This window comes from Neodiprion fabricii, chromosome 4 (genome assembly GCF_021155785.1).
Source record: "Neodiprion fabricii isolate iyNeoFabr1 chromosome 4, iyNeoFabr1.1, whole genome shotgun sequence".
Taxonomy (NCBI): Eukaryota; Metazoa; Arthropoda; class Insecta; order Hymenoptera; family Diprionidae; genus Neodiprion; species Neodiprion fabricii.
In genome coordinates, this window is record NC_060242.1 from 40,576,166 (window position 1) to 40,593,492 (window position 17,327).

At 43.8% G+C, this 17,327-nt stretch overlaps 1 protein-coding gene across 1 annotated transcript; it reads right to left on the reverse strand.

Moving 5' to 3' along the window:
* Positions 1-14,098: 14,098 nt before the first annotated feature.
* On the reverse strand, positions 14,099-16,822 carry LOC124179546. The gene is made up of 4 exons (XM_046564063.1): positions 16,650-16,822; positions 16,147-16,203; positions 14,990-15,106; positions 14,099-14,531 (listed from the first exon to the last, which is right to left on the reverse strand). The coding sequence occupies exons 1-4, from the start codon at positions 16,703-16,705 to the stop codon at positions 14,411-14,413; spliced, it is 351 nt and encodes a 116-aa protein (XP_046420019.1). The 5' UTR covers positions 16,706-16,822; the 3' UTR covers positions 14,099-14,410.
* Positions 16,823-17,327: the final 505 nt, after the last annotated feature.

Genomic DNA, 17,327 nt, shown 5'->3' on the forward strand with positions numbered 1-17,327 from the left:
GGTGACAAAATGACGCCTCACACATTTCCTTCTTCACAAGTTTCATCCAACCTGGAATATATTGGAAAATATAGTCCAGTACCGTCGGCGTTGGAGATTTTCGGGCGAGTTTCTCGGCTCAACCTTTTTTCCCCTCCATTCCTCTCGCCGCTAATTGAGATTTGGAAAGTTCCCTCACGGTCACACGTGCTGCTGGAGAACTTATCAAACCTTCGACAAGGCTTAACTCACTAGGTGTACACCTTCCAACGTGTGGTTTATAAGCGTTCAAAAGGACTTAAGACGAAGTTGCCGGCGTAGAAACGAGAAGGAGCTTGCAGATACAACTTTATATTGTTTTCGTGATGGTCGAGGGTGGATGGCGGCCGTGATGCTTCCTTGGAGACGTTTCTCGATGTACGTGCCTCGTTACATGGGCGCTTTCGCAGGTGTTGAGGCCGGCTACCGCGCCCTCTTCTTCCGGGACGTCGATCCCACGTGATAAAGTATACAAATGTGGAAAATAACTGCTGATCCTTGCTGCGTGCCGCGGAGATATCGCATCGCGATACGCGGCAGCCTCGTAGAACGCAGATCAGGATGATCCCGAGAATTTATTCACAGTCAATCCAAGGCCACACGGTAGGTACCTAAAGTAGATATGTCTTCGAGACCAATGGAACCCGGTAATTGAAGCCTTGAACATTGAAAGGCACTTCGATCCAAGCGGTTCGCGTTTCTTTATCAGGCTCATTCCATGCATAATGCACTGCAACCAGGGAACGAGCTGCGTTCGAGTTGCTTGTACGAGTTCACCGGCAGTTGGACTCTAAGTAAAGTCATTGGTCTACGTGATCGTAACGACGAAATTTCATTAAAAATGTGAACCTTCGCATTTCTCAATACTGCTCCGCAGATATACGACGGATTGTGAGCTCATGGGAAATGAGGGGGCAGGTTGGAATCAATCATCCTGATTAAGATCAGGAAGATCCGAGAAGATGTGATAGTGTCAGGTTGAACTGGTCCACCAGTCTGAAAACCACCCTGCGGTCTCAAATCCGACGAGTTAAAGCTCCAGCGATGAATAAGGGCAGTGAAAAGCCAATCATCGATGACCTACCGAGTCAATGTCCAGTTTCGAGACCATTAGACGAAGGCTTTCAGTCCGAAAAGTGAAGGCATTCGTCAAAAGTTTCATAGGCGATCACTTTCGCCTGTTTCGAGGGTGCGGGTGGCGCAAATTCTCGGAGCCTAATCGACGCAGGTCCTGCAGCAACGCGGTAATTTCGGCGTTCGGAGGGAGTCGAGTGGTGGAATATTGATATGTAAATATGAAAGCGGCCCTGCACCGCTGGTTAGAAGCGCTAGCAGGTTAACGAGCGGCTCGCTGGGTCGTCGCCGTGGCGGGGGTGGGCAAGGGGGAGTGACGAGGGAACGGGAGCCTGGGGATGAGGGTGGGTTGCTGCTGGCAGTATAACAGAGACGACCGGGCGTGCCGCGGAGCGTGCCACCAAAGGGGATGAGGGCCGACTTCACCCCGGGAAACAATTGTCCGGCTGGGGGATCGGAAAAATGCGTTCAAAAATCGCGGAAGGGTGGAGCGGCGGGGTTTTCGAGGGTCCAAGTGAGGGGGGAGGCTGCGGCGGCCTCTCAGAGATACGTTTTTTTTTTAAAGCGAGAGCGAGCCGAGCAGCGAAGGGCGAGAGATAAGCGGCATGGACGACAGGAGCGCCGTGTCGTGTAGGTAGGGACATGGCCTGCGGGACACGGCACGGAACGGGGTGGTTGGAATGGGCCGCGGAAACACGGAGAGGGCGGGACGGGAGGACGGAGAGTGAGAGAGGCGGGTGACGGAGATGGGAGGGGGTGGAGGGAAAGAACGAGCGAAAGAAAGAGAGCGGTAGCGAACGGAGAACGCGGATGGAGACCGAGAGCGCGCAACGAGTGCCAACCGCGAGAGTTGAAGGGTATCCTTCTATAGATACCGGGAGGAGGCTGAGTGACTGAGTGCCGGCGACGCGAACTGCTCCTCTTTGCCTTTCCTGCCGCCCCCAGACTCCAACCTCCGACCGCCTCCGATATCCTTTGTCTCGTGGGGCTCACCAACGCACTACCATATCCAGCCTCTGTCTCTTCTGCTGCAGTGTGTGCGTGTATCTGCCACTTTCCAAACTCCCTTGGCCGCGTAACTGATAGGTATGCATGCGGTCCTTATAGTGCTTATGCAACGCCAACTTCGGATCGCTGCGACGTAAATGATTGGCCGTTTTTTCGTATCATTACAAAATAAAACCGATCGGATGCATAAAACTTGGGAAATAAGTTACTGCAACCCACATTCAGGATAGACCCAGTCGTCTTTCATTCTTTATATATGTGCTGATAACTGTGTTGTCTAAGGAGTATTTTTTTCCACGATGCAACAACTGTTGGACGAATTGATCGGTTTTATACATACATGAAATCTTTATTCATGGATTCGAAGTGATCGGGAAAATTTATTTCGACTTTTATGTGATGGCATGCAGATTGTCGGTACATGTGTGTAACTTCGGAAGCATGGATTGCAAATTTGTCCATCCTTGAACCCCATAAATGTCATGTTCGAGTACATTATCTTGCTGACCGTGATGAAGTTAACTGACTGTCAATTTAATTCCTGGTCGGAAAATTTCACTCGAATTATTGGAATTCACGCCAAAGATGTAAACGAAGCCGTGACCAAGGGATTGGATTACTCACAATACGACACTGGAAGGTTCAATCAAATTGCACGAAAAAAATAACCTCGAAACGTGATCTGTATACATAAGTGGCCTGCAGGTATGGAGAGTCTGAAACCGAATCTACTTACTTTCTCACACAGAAATGCAATTACAATGCAAAGCTCTTTTTATCCACGTACCAGGAAAGTTACCATTCTCAAGAATCACCGCTATCCTACGTTCTTGCCTACGTACCTCAAACTCCAACGTGAAACGTTCAGGTCAGATCGAACGTAGTACCATAAAACCTCCCAAAAAAAAGCCCGAGAAAAATTCTAAACAAATGTATTCCACATCTTAAATTTGGCTGTAGTCTCCACCTAGCTGTATCATAGGAGTTGCATGACCAAAGACCACATGATACTTCTGAAAACCATCTTGCGAGGTCGGAAATCAGCTCCTCAAAGTTGTTCCGCATAGTATAGCATAACGCGAGTTGGAGATAGTTGAGCGTACCTATGGGTCGGGGGGAGGAGTTTCTTAACAAGTGGGTTCTAGCCGAGGATCACAGAACCGGCAAAACTTCCATCCCTTGACAGAGAAATAGAACCTAGTCGAGCTCCGCGAGTACTGCGGTTGTCTCGCGACGCTGTTGTGTGGTGGTGGTCACCCGTTGACCCGAAGACCGGAGACGCGGTCCCAGGGAGGCGAGGAGGACGATCGTCGCGGCTGGCTTCTGCGAGCCGCATTAATCATCTCCTCCCCCCCTCTGCCAACCCAACCCCCCGTTGCCTCGCAATACTCATCTCTCCGACGGCTGCGACTGGACCGGAATATAACGGGAGGCACTCGAGAGCCGCAGCGTAGAATAAATAGTCGTCCCAGTCGGCACCCGGGGCGGCGGTGGCCGCTGACTACATGGTATTCGGGGGGTGGGTCGGGGGCAAAAAGGGGGAAGGCGAGGGCGGCTTAATGATCGCCCGGAGGTTCCACACGCTTTTGAACCCGGGACGTCCAGGTAGAGACGCACGTCGGTGAGTGGATTACAACAACTCATCTCGGGGGGCCCTTTTCGAGTTGCACGGATCCCGTTAAACTGCACCTGCAAAAATGGACAGGTAGGCAGCAAGGTTGTTGTATACTTTTTTCGAAGGTCTTTATGTACTTCTCACGTATTAATATGTCATAAGTAAGTAATTATATTAACATCGCTGTATATATAGATGTCTCGCGTTGCGTAGGAATAATAATTAATACACTTACCTATGTCGGTGTATTGTTTACGTTATGTAAAATTTATTTGTTTTATTTGCGTATTGGAGTATTGAAAAATTTATATGTCACGTATTGCTCGTCGCTCACTGATGGGTTTCATGAAGTATAACATTACGTAAAAATATATAGTTTACCGAAAAGGTGGAAGTGAAAAAAATTACACTGTGTTGCAAAGTCGCACTGAACCTTGATTACATCTATCATAAGGAAGTACATAGAATCAGCTATTGATCGAATGTTTTGTGAAACTTCTGCTGTCGAACGATCGTTCTCAAAAAAAAACTGGATTGATTCCTTTTTCTTTCACATTCGATTTTTTTAACCCACACAATTATTTTTTTCCTTATTTAAATATTGTTGCTATTGTTAACCTTTAGCTGGTACCTCGACCTCGTTCGTGACCTAAGGGTTTTTATTCGAGATTTTCGTACCTTGAAAATGTCTGCCTTTTGATAAATTTTTCACTATCTTAAAATTAAAAATTATTGTTGCGACCTTTTTTCATCTTGTAAAAGACACTTGAGTGAACACTGAACGAAAAATCAAGGAAAAATCTTTAATTGCTTCGGTGTATCACCCCAAAGTGCTAGCAATGTTATGCCAGATAAAGGCGCCAGGTAAAGGTTAATCAAATAATGAAGCCAACGAAAATCCTCTAAAACTTTGCTCTGAAAAGGGTTACTCCGAAATAACGGCTTACCTAATTACTAATTCAGTAAGACAAAAACTTTGTTTCTGTATTAAAACAAAAAAATACAAAAACCGTCTGTGGATAATCGATTGGAAAATAAAAAGGTCCAAAAGGACTTTACGTAAAGAATGAATGTCCGAAAGGTACCGAATACTGAAGTTAATTTTTTCACGAAAAGAAAATGCGAAGCTTTTATTCGTTGACGATATTCGACATTTACGACTTTACGAAGGCCTCCAAGACCTGCTCGATTGCAAGTCAATTTCTACGTTGACCAATTTTATTCTTGCATGTATGTATAATTACGTCAATGGTATACGTATCGTGAATTCATGAGATTCCTAAGTGAAGAAGATTCGATAAAGAAGATCCACAATCGTGTAAAGGTCCTAGTCGACTTCTGCTGGGATGGATCGATCCCGGGTCCCGATCCAAACCCGATTCTTCGGTTCTCCGTTTCTCTCGACGATTTTTCGACGCGAATAACCCCACGGCTAGCTCTGGCGGAGCTCTAAAATATGCATAAGGACATCAGGCAGCGCGGTGAGCCAGGCAAGAAGGGTCGCCCTTGGATGAGGAGGGTTCGTTCGAGGTTAGTAAGCAGGTGGGAGCGAGCTCGCGACGTTGACGTCGTCGTCGTCGTCCTCGTCCTCGACGACGGCGTGGCGAAAGTACAAAGGTGGCGAACCGCAAGAAACGATCCTTCGTCCGATGAAACGTGACATGCAGACATTCGTACATTCGCAACCGCGAATTCCCCGCGTGTCGTGTGTATAATACAAGAGAAACGGACAGTTCCGCCAAGAGATATTATACATTATTCTTCGGGGTTCTGACAAGCAGTGTTACCCGCTGACGCACCCTGAAACTTCCATCCTTCTCTACGTATCTTATTGTTTGTCCTACTTTTCTTTTTCTCTTAATGCCCTGTCTGCTCGCGTACTCGACGCTGAATCAGAAATGCATTAATGCGAGTGGGTAGGAATACCGATTATACCTATACCTACTCAAAGTTTCATATAATTCAATGTCAAGGCATCAGTCGGAGCTGAGATAATGGACATTGTTTTTACTTCAATGGGCATTTTTTCAAACCATTGCACCTTTTATACAAGTCATTCAGAAATTGGTATGGAGTAATCCATACTTGATGTACGCTCAGTACGGAGTTTCCATATCTGGGACAAGTAGCGAGACACATCTACAAATTGGACATTATTGGTCGGCGAAGACTAGAATGGAATTAAATTAAAAATTTACGAAGATCATTATTGAGTCAGTAGCTTCATTGTCTCGAACCTTCTGCGTATCTATGTCCATAAAATATTTTCCTCGTTTGCATTGCATTGCATTTTTTTATTTTACAGAGGTTGAAAATTCGTACCTTAGATCAATAATGGTATCTAGATCGATTCAAACAGCGATCCTTTACATTCGGGCAAAAATGCTGTCACAAATCAATCGAGTCTCTATTATCAATAAGTGAAATGTTGTAGTGAAACTACTTTTAATTTTACTGAAAAATCATGTACCTATAAATGAGGTTAATACGTTGCGAAAGTGCAAAGATGTTACGTTAATCAAAATACCATGTAACTGTGATAGAGTAAATGAACAACCCTCTTCCGTTTCCACTTCTATAATGAACTCTGTGCCTAAAAAAATAACATGACGTCGGCCCTGTCACTGAAACTTACCCATGTTCCTCTTATACTCGTTGAAGAAACAAGAGAAGAAACTTTTCAAAGACATGAGTTAACCATTCAATCCGTCAAGTTCTTTACAACTGTAGCACAGGACCTTTATCGCCATTCCAGTTAAATTGGCTGCGTTTTCAGTACATATCCTCCCGATCAAAACTTCTCATGGGCACAAGTCCCAATAATTAGTAGTTTCCGAGATGTAGGCCTCGGAAGGGTTGTGTATGGATTTTTTTGTATCCATGGATTACGCGACTTTTACGAATTACAAAGCTTCACCGGGGACTTGAAATCATATATATATCACTCAAAAACTGCACAGTCGATTCGCAGAGACTCCGCAGAGGGGTGAAAAATACGAGAACTCGATTATTGAAAGAGTCGGAGGGTCTCGTACTTCAGGCGAAGTCTGACGTTGCACCTCCTTCCGGTAAACCAGAAGTGTTCATGGATGGAATCAATGCGTCGATGGAATCAATCGCAGCTTCCTGCCTATCTTTAAGAATCAACCGTGCAGTTTTTTCAGTGATTTGTTTGATTTCAAGTCCCCTTGAAGCTTTATAATTCATGAAAATCACGAAATCCATAGATATAAAAATTCTAGGCACCTTTCTTTCGAAGCCTGTATCTCGGAACCTACAGATTTTTGGGACTTGTCTCCATAAAATATTTTGATCGGGAGGATACGCACTATAACATACTAAAAATCCAGCCAATTGTCATGAGAATTCTGCAGGGTCCTTTGTAAGAATAAAATTTCGGCATACTATTGTACCGTATTCGAATAGAAGAATGAAACCCGTAGTATTTCAGTCACTTACCACACAGCTAACATAACATTTCATTCTGATTCGATACAGTCCAGATACATATCTATAAAAACCGAAACGAATCAGCAATAGTTTTTTCATCTCTCGAGCTTTCTCGCTCTTTCTTAATTTCGCAACGCCGTTCAATGGATCTCGAGTCTGCTTAGCAAAAGCGAGGAACACTCGTTCCCTGCATCAGGATAGCTAACAATAAGAAAAACGAGTAATAAAAAGCACGAGAAAAAGGAGTACACACAAGGTAAGAACAATAAGAAGAGGTAAAAGAGAAAGACGGCTTCGGTACAAGAGTTTGCCTAGCCAGCGAGGCGCTGACGGATCACCGTTCGATCAGACTAGGCGGTAGTGGGTATTAAGAATAAAGGGAGCTGGGCGAAGAGGTGCCACGGCCCCGGATGCCGCGGGCGTCGGCGTCGGCGTCGGATCAGGGCTGCCGGCGCGAGCTGCCCATTAGGCAAATTGCACCACCCCCTCCTCCTCCCTTCTCCTCACCCTTCGCCACCCTCCAGTCACGATTCGAGGCCGCACCGTTTCGAGACGCGCCATCAATCTACCCTCAACGTCGGTTCTCACCGGGTCCCAATTCTCGCGTGGTGCAGATTCTACACACCATTTCTAAACTGCCTGAGATACGGTATCTGTCGTACACATACGAGGAAAATATCTTCCAGCTTCATCTAGCGTCGGATGGTCGTCGTTTACGATTTCATTGTACGTGGTTTCGGAGTATGGTGTGGTATTCTTGGAGTTTTTGTTTTGGTCGCGATGCGATCACTTGCCACTTGAATGTTTATTAGACGTTTTTGAACCTCGAATTTACAACTCGTTGTTAAATGTCTAGACGACAAAGTTAAAGACAATTTTGTGCATGATTATTAAAAAAATTTCAAAGACCTTGTAGAAATTAAGTCGTTATATCTTTATTTACTTGGAATTTATGAACTACTCACCTATCACTGTTACGACTTATTTACAAATAATTATCTAAACGAATAGACGCGTAAAGAAACCATGCACAATTGATTTGCAACGGTAGTAAAAAAATTCGTGGACTCCAAGGCAATGAATTAGATACCATCTTCTAAAAGCTCCTGAAAGTTTTTACAAATTTACGTAGAATTTTCCTGTCATTTCTTTTTTTTCCAGATTTTCAAAAGTAATTCTTATATAATTCTGAAACGGTAAAAAAATACGTGTAATTGCATATATATATATATATATATATTAAAAGTACTACCGTATACTCTAAGGCCATATAATAACTTGTGATTAAGAGATAAAGGATTGGGCGCAACACTGATTGGTGGTCGGCGGAAGGAGAGAACTGATCAATAGCAATTAGGAAATTCAAGCGGCCATCTCTCACCTCCCTGCCAAATAATTAGCCTGATTTGTGGTTCCCCTCCTCCCTCTTTCCCTCTGCCACTGTACCCACCATGCGCTCGACTAGCGTCTGAGCAGCACCACTGCATCGTTGGCTCTTGAAATCGACGATGCGGCATGCTTAGCATCAGCGTTGTTAGCAGATTCCAACCCCTTATTGAGCTGGGAGTCCGGGGGTAGTTATTGTTTCGATTCAAATGTTTTCAATTTATTTTCGTTCCATTGATCTTATTTTTACTTACAACTCTTAATTTTAAACAACGTCAATTTTTAAACTTCACATATTTCTTATTTTTCTATGATTTGTCTAATTTTTTCCCCTTCCTTTCTTTTTTCTTGGCAACCAAGTGTGAGCTGAAATAACGTTTCATTGACAACTTTAGTTTATCGTACTTATTCTCGCAAAATGAAGATTCGGGCGATTATGCACCTTTCAAACTACACAAATCTGTAAAAAAAATATTTTATTCAACCGCATGGGATGTTTTTGGTAAATATTATGTTTTCGAGTCTGCTGAATCTAAAAATAATCTCCATTTCCCTCCATCACGTAGAGTATTTTTGCAAAATACAAAGCGTTGGCGTAAAAAAAATCATAACAATAATGAAAAAACTACCATTTAATTACAATGAACTAAATCATGTTTCTCACAAAATTAAACATACATTTTCTTTATGAAATATATTTAACATTCCGTGTCTATTCTTTTCGCCTAGGAAACCTTTTCTTCTTGACTTTGACACTTCTTCGAACACGCTTCCGCTTTCCATTTTCTGTTTTCCTATTTGTATTTATTCGTGAGTCTCATTATAATACATGTTAAATAAAAGTAAGAAATTAATTTTGCACAAAATTTTTAGAATCAATAATAGGATACCAGATTTCGGACTAAACGGGAGCTTACCTCTAAATAAACCTACAGACATGAGTTCAAGGAAAAACCTCTGACGTGCTGGAATTTTTTGACTATTTTTCCTGGTTTCAGTGAGTGAAACCCTGTTAAAAAAAGAAAACAGTATAAAAAACCTGTTGAGTTTTTTAGTTACAGATCTGTGTTACCGTCACCGTTCTCTCAGCTTCTTCGGTTATCTCTGGCGCAACTTTGCTCCTGCATGTCAGGTGCCTCGAAACAGTTTCCTATATCTGCGGTTCTGGCATCTGTCAGCGCACGTCCGCAAAACCGTGACGTGTTATATTTCACGGTGCAGACCCAGGCCGAGCACTTTGGCTTTTCTCATTACTTTACTTCCCAGCTCGCATGGCACAGGGCTCGCCGGCTCGCACAATGTGGAGTTCACGCCATGCGTGTCTGCACTCTAGGGTGTCCGAGAACTCGCAATTCATACCATACATGCATGTATGACATATACGGCAAACAAATTCCAGGCAAATCGCGTATTCTCCAACGCTGCAGTCGTGCAGAGGCATGAATCGCTCACATGTATAAAAATCGCTGGGTAAAACAGGTATTTTTTCAGGAAGTCGATACCGTTCGGTTGTGTTTCTGAACACCCTGTGTGCAGGATCATCCCCCTGCGTAAATAACGCACGGAAACGTCAACGCGCTACGGGACTGACGATGAGCTAGGGGATGATATTATCGCGTCCGAGTCTCATTGAGGTTGCGTTCATGGTCGATGGTGGACATGGGCGAGTCCCTAATTGCCGACGATTATCCATTCCCCTCGCTCCTCCTCACCCTTCTTCCTTGTCCAGCAGGGTCGGTCTTCGGGCTTCCGGCGAGCCGCGGTCCATCCGGGGACGATTGATCGCCTCCAAGTCGCAGGAGCCGCCGCAGAGAAGCCGTCTTCAGGGTGGACGTCGAGTTTCTCGCCGCACACCCCGGCTCGTTGCCTCAATCACCGGTCTTAGGTACCATCGAGTCGCCGCCCAGCGAGGCTTCAAATTAGATTCGGGTAGCGGCCCGGGTGGGAGGATTGAGGTGCGGGCGCGTTGGCGCCCCGAGCTTCGGGAACCCCGGACTCTGGGGCAATAGAGGGGAAAAACGCAGAGAAGAGGAAATGGAAAGGGAAAGGGAAGGAGAAAAACGAAAGCTGGGGAGCTAAAAAGGCGACGCACGGTGAGGAGCGAATTTATTCGATTCTCGGATATCCAATCTGAAACCCAAAAAATCCGGAGAGCACAATATACACTTCGTGTAAATATGTAGAACGCATGCAGTGTAGTACGTTCCTTATCAAGTTTGAAATTTGTGTACTGAAATACAGTCGCGCCAGTAATATCAACTTCGTACGTTTTCGGTGCGTATTTTAAGCTACCAGAGAATTGGATTTGAAATAGAGCGAGAGAAGGAAATGTAGTTTCTAAAAAACTTACTTTTTCATACATTTGGTATTATTAAAAAGGCGATTCGTGCCATGGAAACAGAGTTTTAGACTTTTTATTCGTCAATAAACAGGACTAAACTTAGTTAAAAGTAATGAGAGTTGAAATGCGTTTTGAATACGCCCATTTTCGTGACGTCATTATTCACGATACGAGCTATGTTCCGAAGTTAGCTCACAGTGCTATCGGCAATGTTTTTTATCTCTCTTGCAGCGCCGAGTTCGTGATTAGCTCCGGCTCTGTCCTAGAGAATTTTTAGCGCTGCCAGCTAGTTTCGGAACGTAGCCATGGTCTCAAAATCTGTAGTTTTTAGGTTACTTACATCGTACAGTGACGTCATGGAAACGGCGCGAAAAAGAGACCGTTTCAAACGCCTCAGACTTTTAAATCGATATGACACTTAACGTATCTGACATAACAATGTAGAACATTTTTTCAATCGTTCTTCATACCCCGAATTATCGATTGGAAGGATGAAAGATGTGTTCAGTCAGTTTCAACCGTGATGCGTTCGTCGTGGCCAATTGCACTGTGTGCACGCACCGTGCGACGCAGCGGCATTATGTAAAGTGAGTCCAATATTGCACGATGACAAGGTGCGGAACGTTCGGGGGGTTCGGTGCCAAGCGTGCATCCCCGTGATCTCGAATCGCGTCCAATTAATCGGGACACCGGGGCTCGCAAGTTTCCACTCGATTCCCGCGAGCCTCGTCAAACTGAGGCGGACTAACGAGGAGCCCATCTCCACCCTGGGGACGCAGACGGGGCTCTGCACCCGTGTACACCCTGCATGTGCGTGTTGAGGGAGGGCGACTAGCCTTGGCGTGCCGTGGGGATGATTAATGCACGCGACACCCGTGCGCCCTCGTTAAACACACACGACGAGTCTCACGGCGACGTCAAGGAACAGGTAAGCGCCTTAAAGCGACGCTATACTTGAATAAATTGACACGATTGCAGGTTTTCGGATTAGTCTTTAACGAGGGAATCGAACGGAATTTCCTTTTAATCAATCAACAATTTAGATACCCTGGAATGACGTCTGCTATACTTATATAATATTTATATTAGAATTATCTTGAAACGGAATCGGTTTTTACAGCCTTATCGACAGAGCAAGCAAGCTTTTTTCAAATTTTAAGCAATTTCTGTACAGTGAGCGCTATTTCGTTGATTCTAAATTGTAGAATGCTAGAAGGGAAGTGCATTTTATTACTCTTTCGTACTTTTGTTCTTTGCAGAAAAGCGGAATCATTTCGAACTTCGGGAAGTGATAGAGTTTGGATATGCGCTAGTGTGGTGATTGAGAGAACTGCGGAAAGTCGACGGAATCACTGTACAAATATTCTTGCAGCTGACTTTGACTCGCTTTGAGGTTATGGTATGCTACTGTACCTTATTTACAATTGAATCAAATTTTATTTTCTCAGTACACATTTTCCGTCAATTAACCTGTGAACTTTATCTTATGGTGACCAGACAGCCGTCATCATGAACGCTGCATATAACTTGAATCGCGAAATGACTTGCGGGCGGAATGGAAACTTCAGATCCTTGAGCATGGATTGGGAGGGAGGTCAGGGAATCCCCGACAATAATACCCATCCGTCTCATACATATGCGCACTAATTACTCCCGCTGCTAATTGGACGGCACTCGGAGCACCGGCTTCCCCCATATAACGGGACGGCAGACATTCCCCTGAACTGCGTTCAAAATGAACCGGGGATGCGAGAGGAACTCGGGCGTGCCATCTCGAGTCAGACGTGGAAGGGGACGCCCCGCGACAAGTGAAAAGTTTGAAGGATCGCGCAACAGTTAGCAAAAGGGGAGATCCCCTCGCGCAGGAGATTCCCCCTTCTACCCATTTGTACATGGTGTCCAATAGTCCTGTAAATCCTTGAGGTCCTCAAAATGTCCTTGAATTTTTTTTGTCCCCAAAAACTCCTGGATATATCCGTCAATTTTTCTTGTGTTTTAGAAATATTCTATTTTTAACGTTTGCTGCGAATGGTATTGTTACAAAGGGTGAAATCACCCGTTTTGTCCCCTTTTAAATGATCTAGTAGTCATCATAGATAAAAGACGTTTATAAACTTCTTATGTCTTTAAAAAGAATAGGGTTGCTGCGTCAACCGATATTGTTGTAAAAACAGTCAGTCTCTAGACTTTAAAAAGAGAGCTTGTGTCCAAATACATCTATTTTCTTTCTTAATATTCCTTGTTTGTGAGACTTCTTTGGCTCGGCGTTCGCTTAAATCGCACAGAGAACTCTTTGATTCTCTTAGATCTTTCGTAATTTCCCCCCCGTTTGTGTGCCTTGTTGCACAATATATTTAAAAAAAAATATTTAATTTTGTTCGCTGACAATGAATAACTGTTTTTACAAAAATGGCTTCTCGCCGCGAATCATATTTTTCGTTTTTACCTACCCACAGGTTGTAGTAGAAATAACGTATATCGCACCTGAAAATGTCCTTCAATTTATTACGGATTTCATAGTGGACACCGTGTTGTAGGAATAATTCTGAGATTCGGGAGTCGGGTGACAAGAGTGTGGTATCTTTGAAAGGTTGCTCGCCCTTCCGGCCCAAATAAAATCCCACAGAAGTTTATATCACAACGAATAATATTTATTAATGAATAAAAGGCTTTTACTTCGTTTTACATGACGCGTCTCGTTGAATATTTAGAGAAGACGTTTCATTCGTATGTGTGTCTAACTTGTCCATCGGACCTTATCGTTAGTCTAACTATTTTGAATTCAGGACTTCAGGCAAGAGTTCCGAAGTCGCCATACTTGATGCTCTACATCTTGCATCGTTCATATTATAAATGGGGCATTCCATACCAATACAATTTCTTAAAACGACTTTATTGACAAACACAATTTAAAAATCTGAAAAAATTCTAAAAAATCGTGTATCAAATATGAAAATTTTTATAAATTGTGTCGATCGATAAAATCGTCTTAAAAAATTGTAGACACTTCAAATCAAGGCAAAAAATTTTTAAAAATGCCGAGGGCCTTTCAGCGTGAGGACAACGATATAAAAAAACCGCGGTCCCAATTCCAAGAAGTTAAGGATCGGACCCAGGTCAAAGTGCTATGGGATGCCCCAAATGTTTTCATTTTAAAACCATTCGCTGTCATTTCTTCATAGCGAACGTTGTTCAGTTTCAGGAAATTTTTCAATTGGCTCTGAATCTGCATCCTTGCGAATGTGTACTACATAAGGAAGAAAAAGCTCGATCCAGGAAATTCGAAAGGAGGTTGAATGAAGGGAGGCTGGGGATCTTTTCATCGGAATTATTATCGCGGCGATTCTCGGCATCCCCTTGCTGATCCGTCCGTCTAGGTTAGACGCCTTGCTACTGCCAGCTCGAATCCCTCGGCACGGCGCCGCGGCGTCAAGTGCCGCGTTTCGAGAAGCCGTAACGCGGCGTTTCCACCGATCCAGCTTTATTCTCCGATCCACATAACCTCCTTTCGCCCTGTCTCATCCCTCACGTTTCGTCGTCACGTGTTTCAACGGGGCGTCGTGCGGGGCCCGATTGCCCCGCACCCTCAAATCTTCTCGAATGGTGATTGAAGAGTTTTTCTCTTTCAGTTCCTGGTGCCTGGGGCGATAAAGGTTATACGCTTTATACATGTAGCTCAAACTATTCGCCCAGAGTTAGCCATTACATTCAGAACTCATCCCCCATGTCACAGTATATAGAAATTTGTCGACTTTAACGAGTAATATGGCGATCAGAGAAAACGAAAGGAATGTGTTGTTTATTTTAATCAGTCGAATTTATTTCACTCGGATAACTTATTCATCGATTATAAATTTGATAAAAATCCTTTCTTCCGGCATATTTTATCAACGTACTGGGCTAAGTCAACAAATCCGTCCTCTGAACTGTCACATGATCTTACGTCTTACGAATGAAAATATCTAAATTGACGAATAAGGTGCGTTCGCGAAAGATTCAACCTTCATTGGATCGATGATATTCCGAAATCATCATCTGGCTGCAGGGCGTTCCATGTCTAATCACACACCGTCATGGCTGATCCGTACGGTACTTACGTAGACATAGAAAATAGAGAAGGAGAGGAGCGGGGCTGCAGGTCGCCTATAATCGGGAATCTGTCAGCCGCTATCCAGCGGTCGCGTGATGCCAGCTGTGGCCCTCCAGGTTTCCACCTACATATAGTTAGACATATATATATATATACATACATATGTGTGGATGTACGTATAATACGGGTGACAGGCGGCGTCGGTTCGTCGTTTCTGCAGTGATTCGTGACGCGGGGCGTAAGCTTCAGGTGACCCTCGTCGTCCTCCGAGGCCAGATATGTGCCTGTACAAACATACGTACGTGTGCACATGCATATATGTATATGCGTCATGTCAGTGTCGAGGGCGGGAAAATGGGATGAGAATGAGAATGAGGAGGGGGGTCGATCGCCGTGCGTGAAGTGGTGTACCTAGGTGAAAAACGATTTCGCTTGGAGATCTGCGTTGATTCTGTTTTATTCTCCATTTTCGTTTATTTTTGTAAGTATATACTCTGAGGCAGTGACGGTATATATAAGTACCACTTGAAACCTATATCTTGAAGATGTATCTTGTATTATAATGCATATCTAGAATAGTGATGTAACGAATATAAATTGTTAAGTATTCGCGAATGCGAATATGGATTTTTAAATCTGGCGCCCTTTTTTCTACGGCTAAAAGTTGACAATTGATCGACCGACAGGCACAGAATGCAAGTCGCAGGTACACATTAGCGCTGTTTGTATCTTATTCCGGAAACTGCCGAGCTGATCCGAAGTAAACCGATTATTTGTTTGATTATTTAACGTCAGATTGATAACGGAAACAAATTAACTTTGAGGTTAGAGTGTGATTCAAACATGAAGAAAAACTGTTATAATAGAAGTTCATTATTAAACTAACGTTTTTTCTCTTATTCAATAATATTTTCACAATTTTTATAAGCAAAAAATGATGTATTTGTGACAGTCGCATTTGCAATATATTCGCACGATTTTTGCAAATGTCAAGAAATATGCGAATATTCGTTACATCACTAATCTAGAATAAGAAAATAATCTGCTATACCATAGCATGTAGCAAAAATTTCATATGGTATGTATTTCAATCTAGACTTTATGACACAAAAATTTATACCGATCCAAGGGAATGAAAAAAAGAAAAAGAAATAAGAAACTTACCTACTTGCTCTGAAGTTTTTCAAACCCACGTGTCTCAGGCTATGTGAGGCTGATTCACTGTGAAAAAAACGTGAAAAAAAAAAAAATCAAAGGGACGCTCGCGGCATATGCGAATGTGCAGGCTGCATACGTGATCGCAATATAGATCACATACATACATGACGCATGTGAATATGTGCCGATGCACCAGGCTTGTATGCGTTATAGCGATACGAGGGCGTTGCGGCAGATATGTCCGTGCGTTTATTAGTGCATGTGCAGGCTATCGCAACACGCCCACCTAACCCGTAGCGTGGCTACTTTTTTGTGTAAGAGCCATTCCACGACCAAACACCAGCAAAATAACGACACACGATATATGCACGTATATTTGAACATTCTTTACCCGCACGTTAATTTCTTTCCCAATTATTCCATTTGCAATTTTATCATATTACACTGTCTAACTACCGAGTCTAACAATACGTAGTATTAACAGGCTTTGGGTGTGCCCCTCTAGATACCTAGACACTTTAAGTACCAAACTGCAGTTACACTTCTGGTGAACAATTCCGTCCATCAAACAACAACCCCTTGAATTATCACAAGTAACAGCTAATTAGTCAATGATAATTAGCAGACAACTCTGCTGTATAAAGTTGTTACTCTGTTGTAAGAATAAAAATGCTGGAATGCCCCATACATATACAATAAAACCTCCGCTTACGCATGACGACGAAGCGTGCCCGGTGTATTCACTGACACAGATAAAAACGTACTATGCTACGCATGTACATACAGTACGTAGGCATGCGCGTGCATCTCATTCTACACGTAAATGGGAAACGTGTATATGTATGTATATATATACGTGTATATATATATATATATATATATATAATGCAGGATGACTGGGAGGCTCGGCTGGTGGTGGCGGTAACGCGATAAACGGATTAACGGCCGCCGGGCTGTCACGCCACCCCCGAATCCTCCCCCGTCCCCACCCCCACCCCCACCCCCATTCCGACGTTTCCACCGACCGTCCCGTCGCTTCCATCCCCACGAGGCGTCGCTTGCAGGGCTGACACCCGCATCAAAGCTACGCGATGCGTTGCGATGCTCCCTGCGGCCTCACTCCCTCTATTATATGTATGTGTAACGCTTCTCTCTCTCTCTCTTGCTCTGATTCTTTTTCCTTTTAT

Excerpts from the sequence above, each read along its gene's own strand:
- LOC124179546 (XM_046564063.1), bottom strand. The coding sequence starts at position 16,705 with ATGGACGGAATTGTTCACCAGAAGTGTAACTGCAGTTTGGTACTTAAA. Across the intron at positions 15,107-16,146 it reads AAAAACTTCAGAGCAAGTAG|GTGGAAACCTGGAGGGCCAC; the intron begins GTAAGTTTCTTA and ends AACTATATGTAG. Across the intron at positions 14,532-14,989 it reads TCTCTATTTTCTATGTCTAC|GCACCAGGAACTGAAAGAGA; the intron begins GTAAGTACCGTA and ends TTATCGCCCCAG.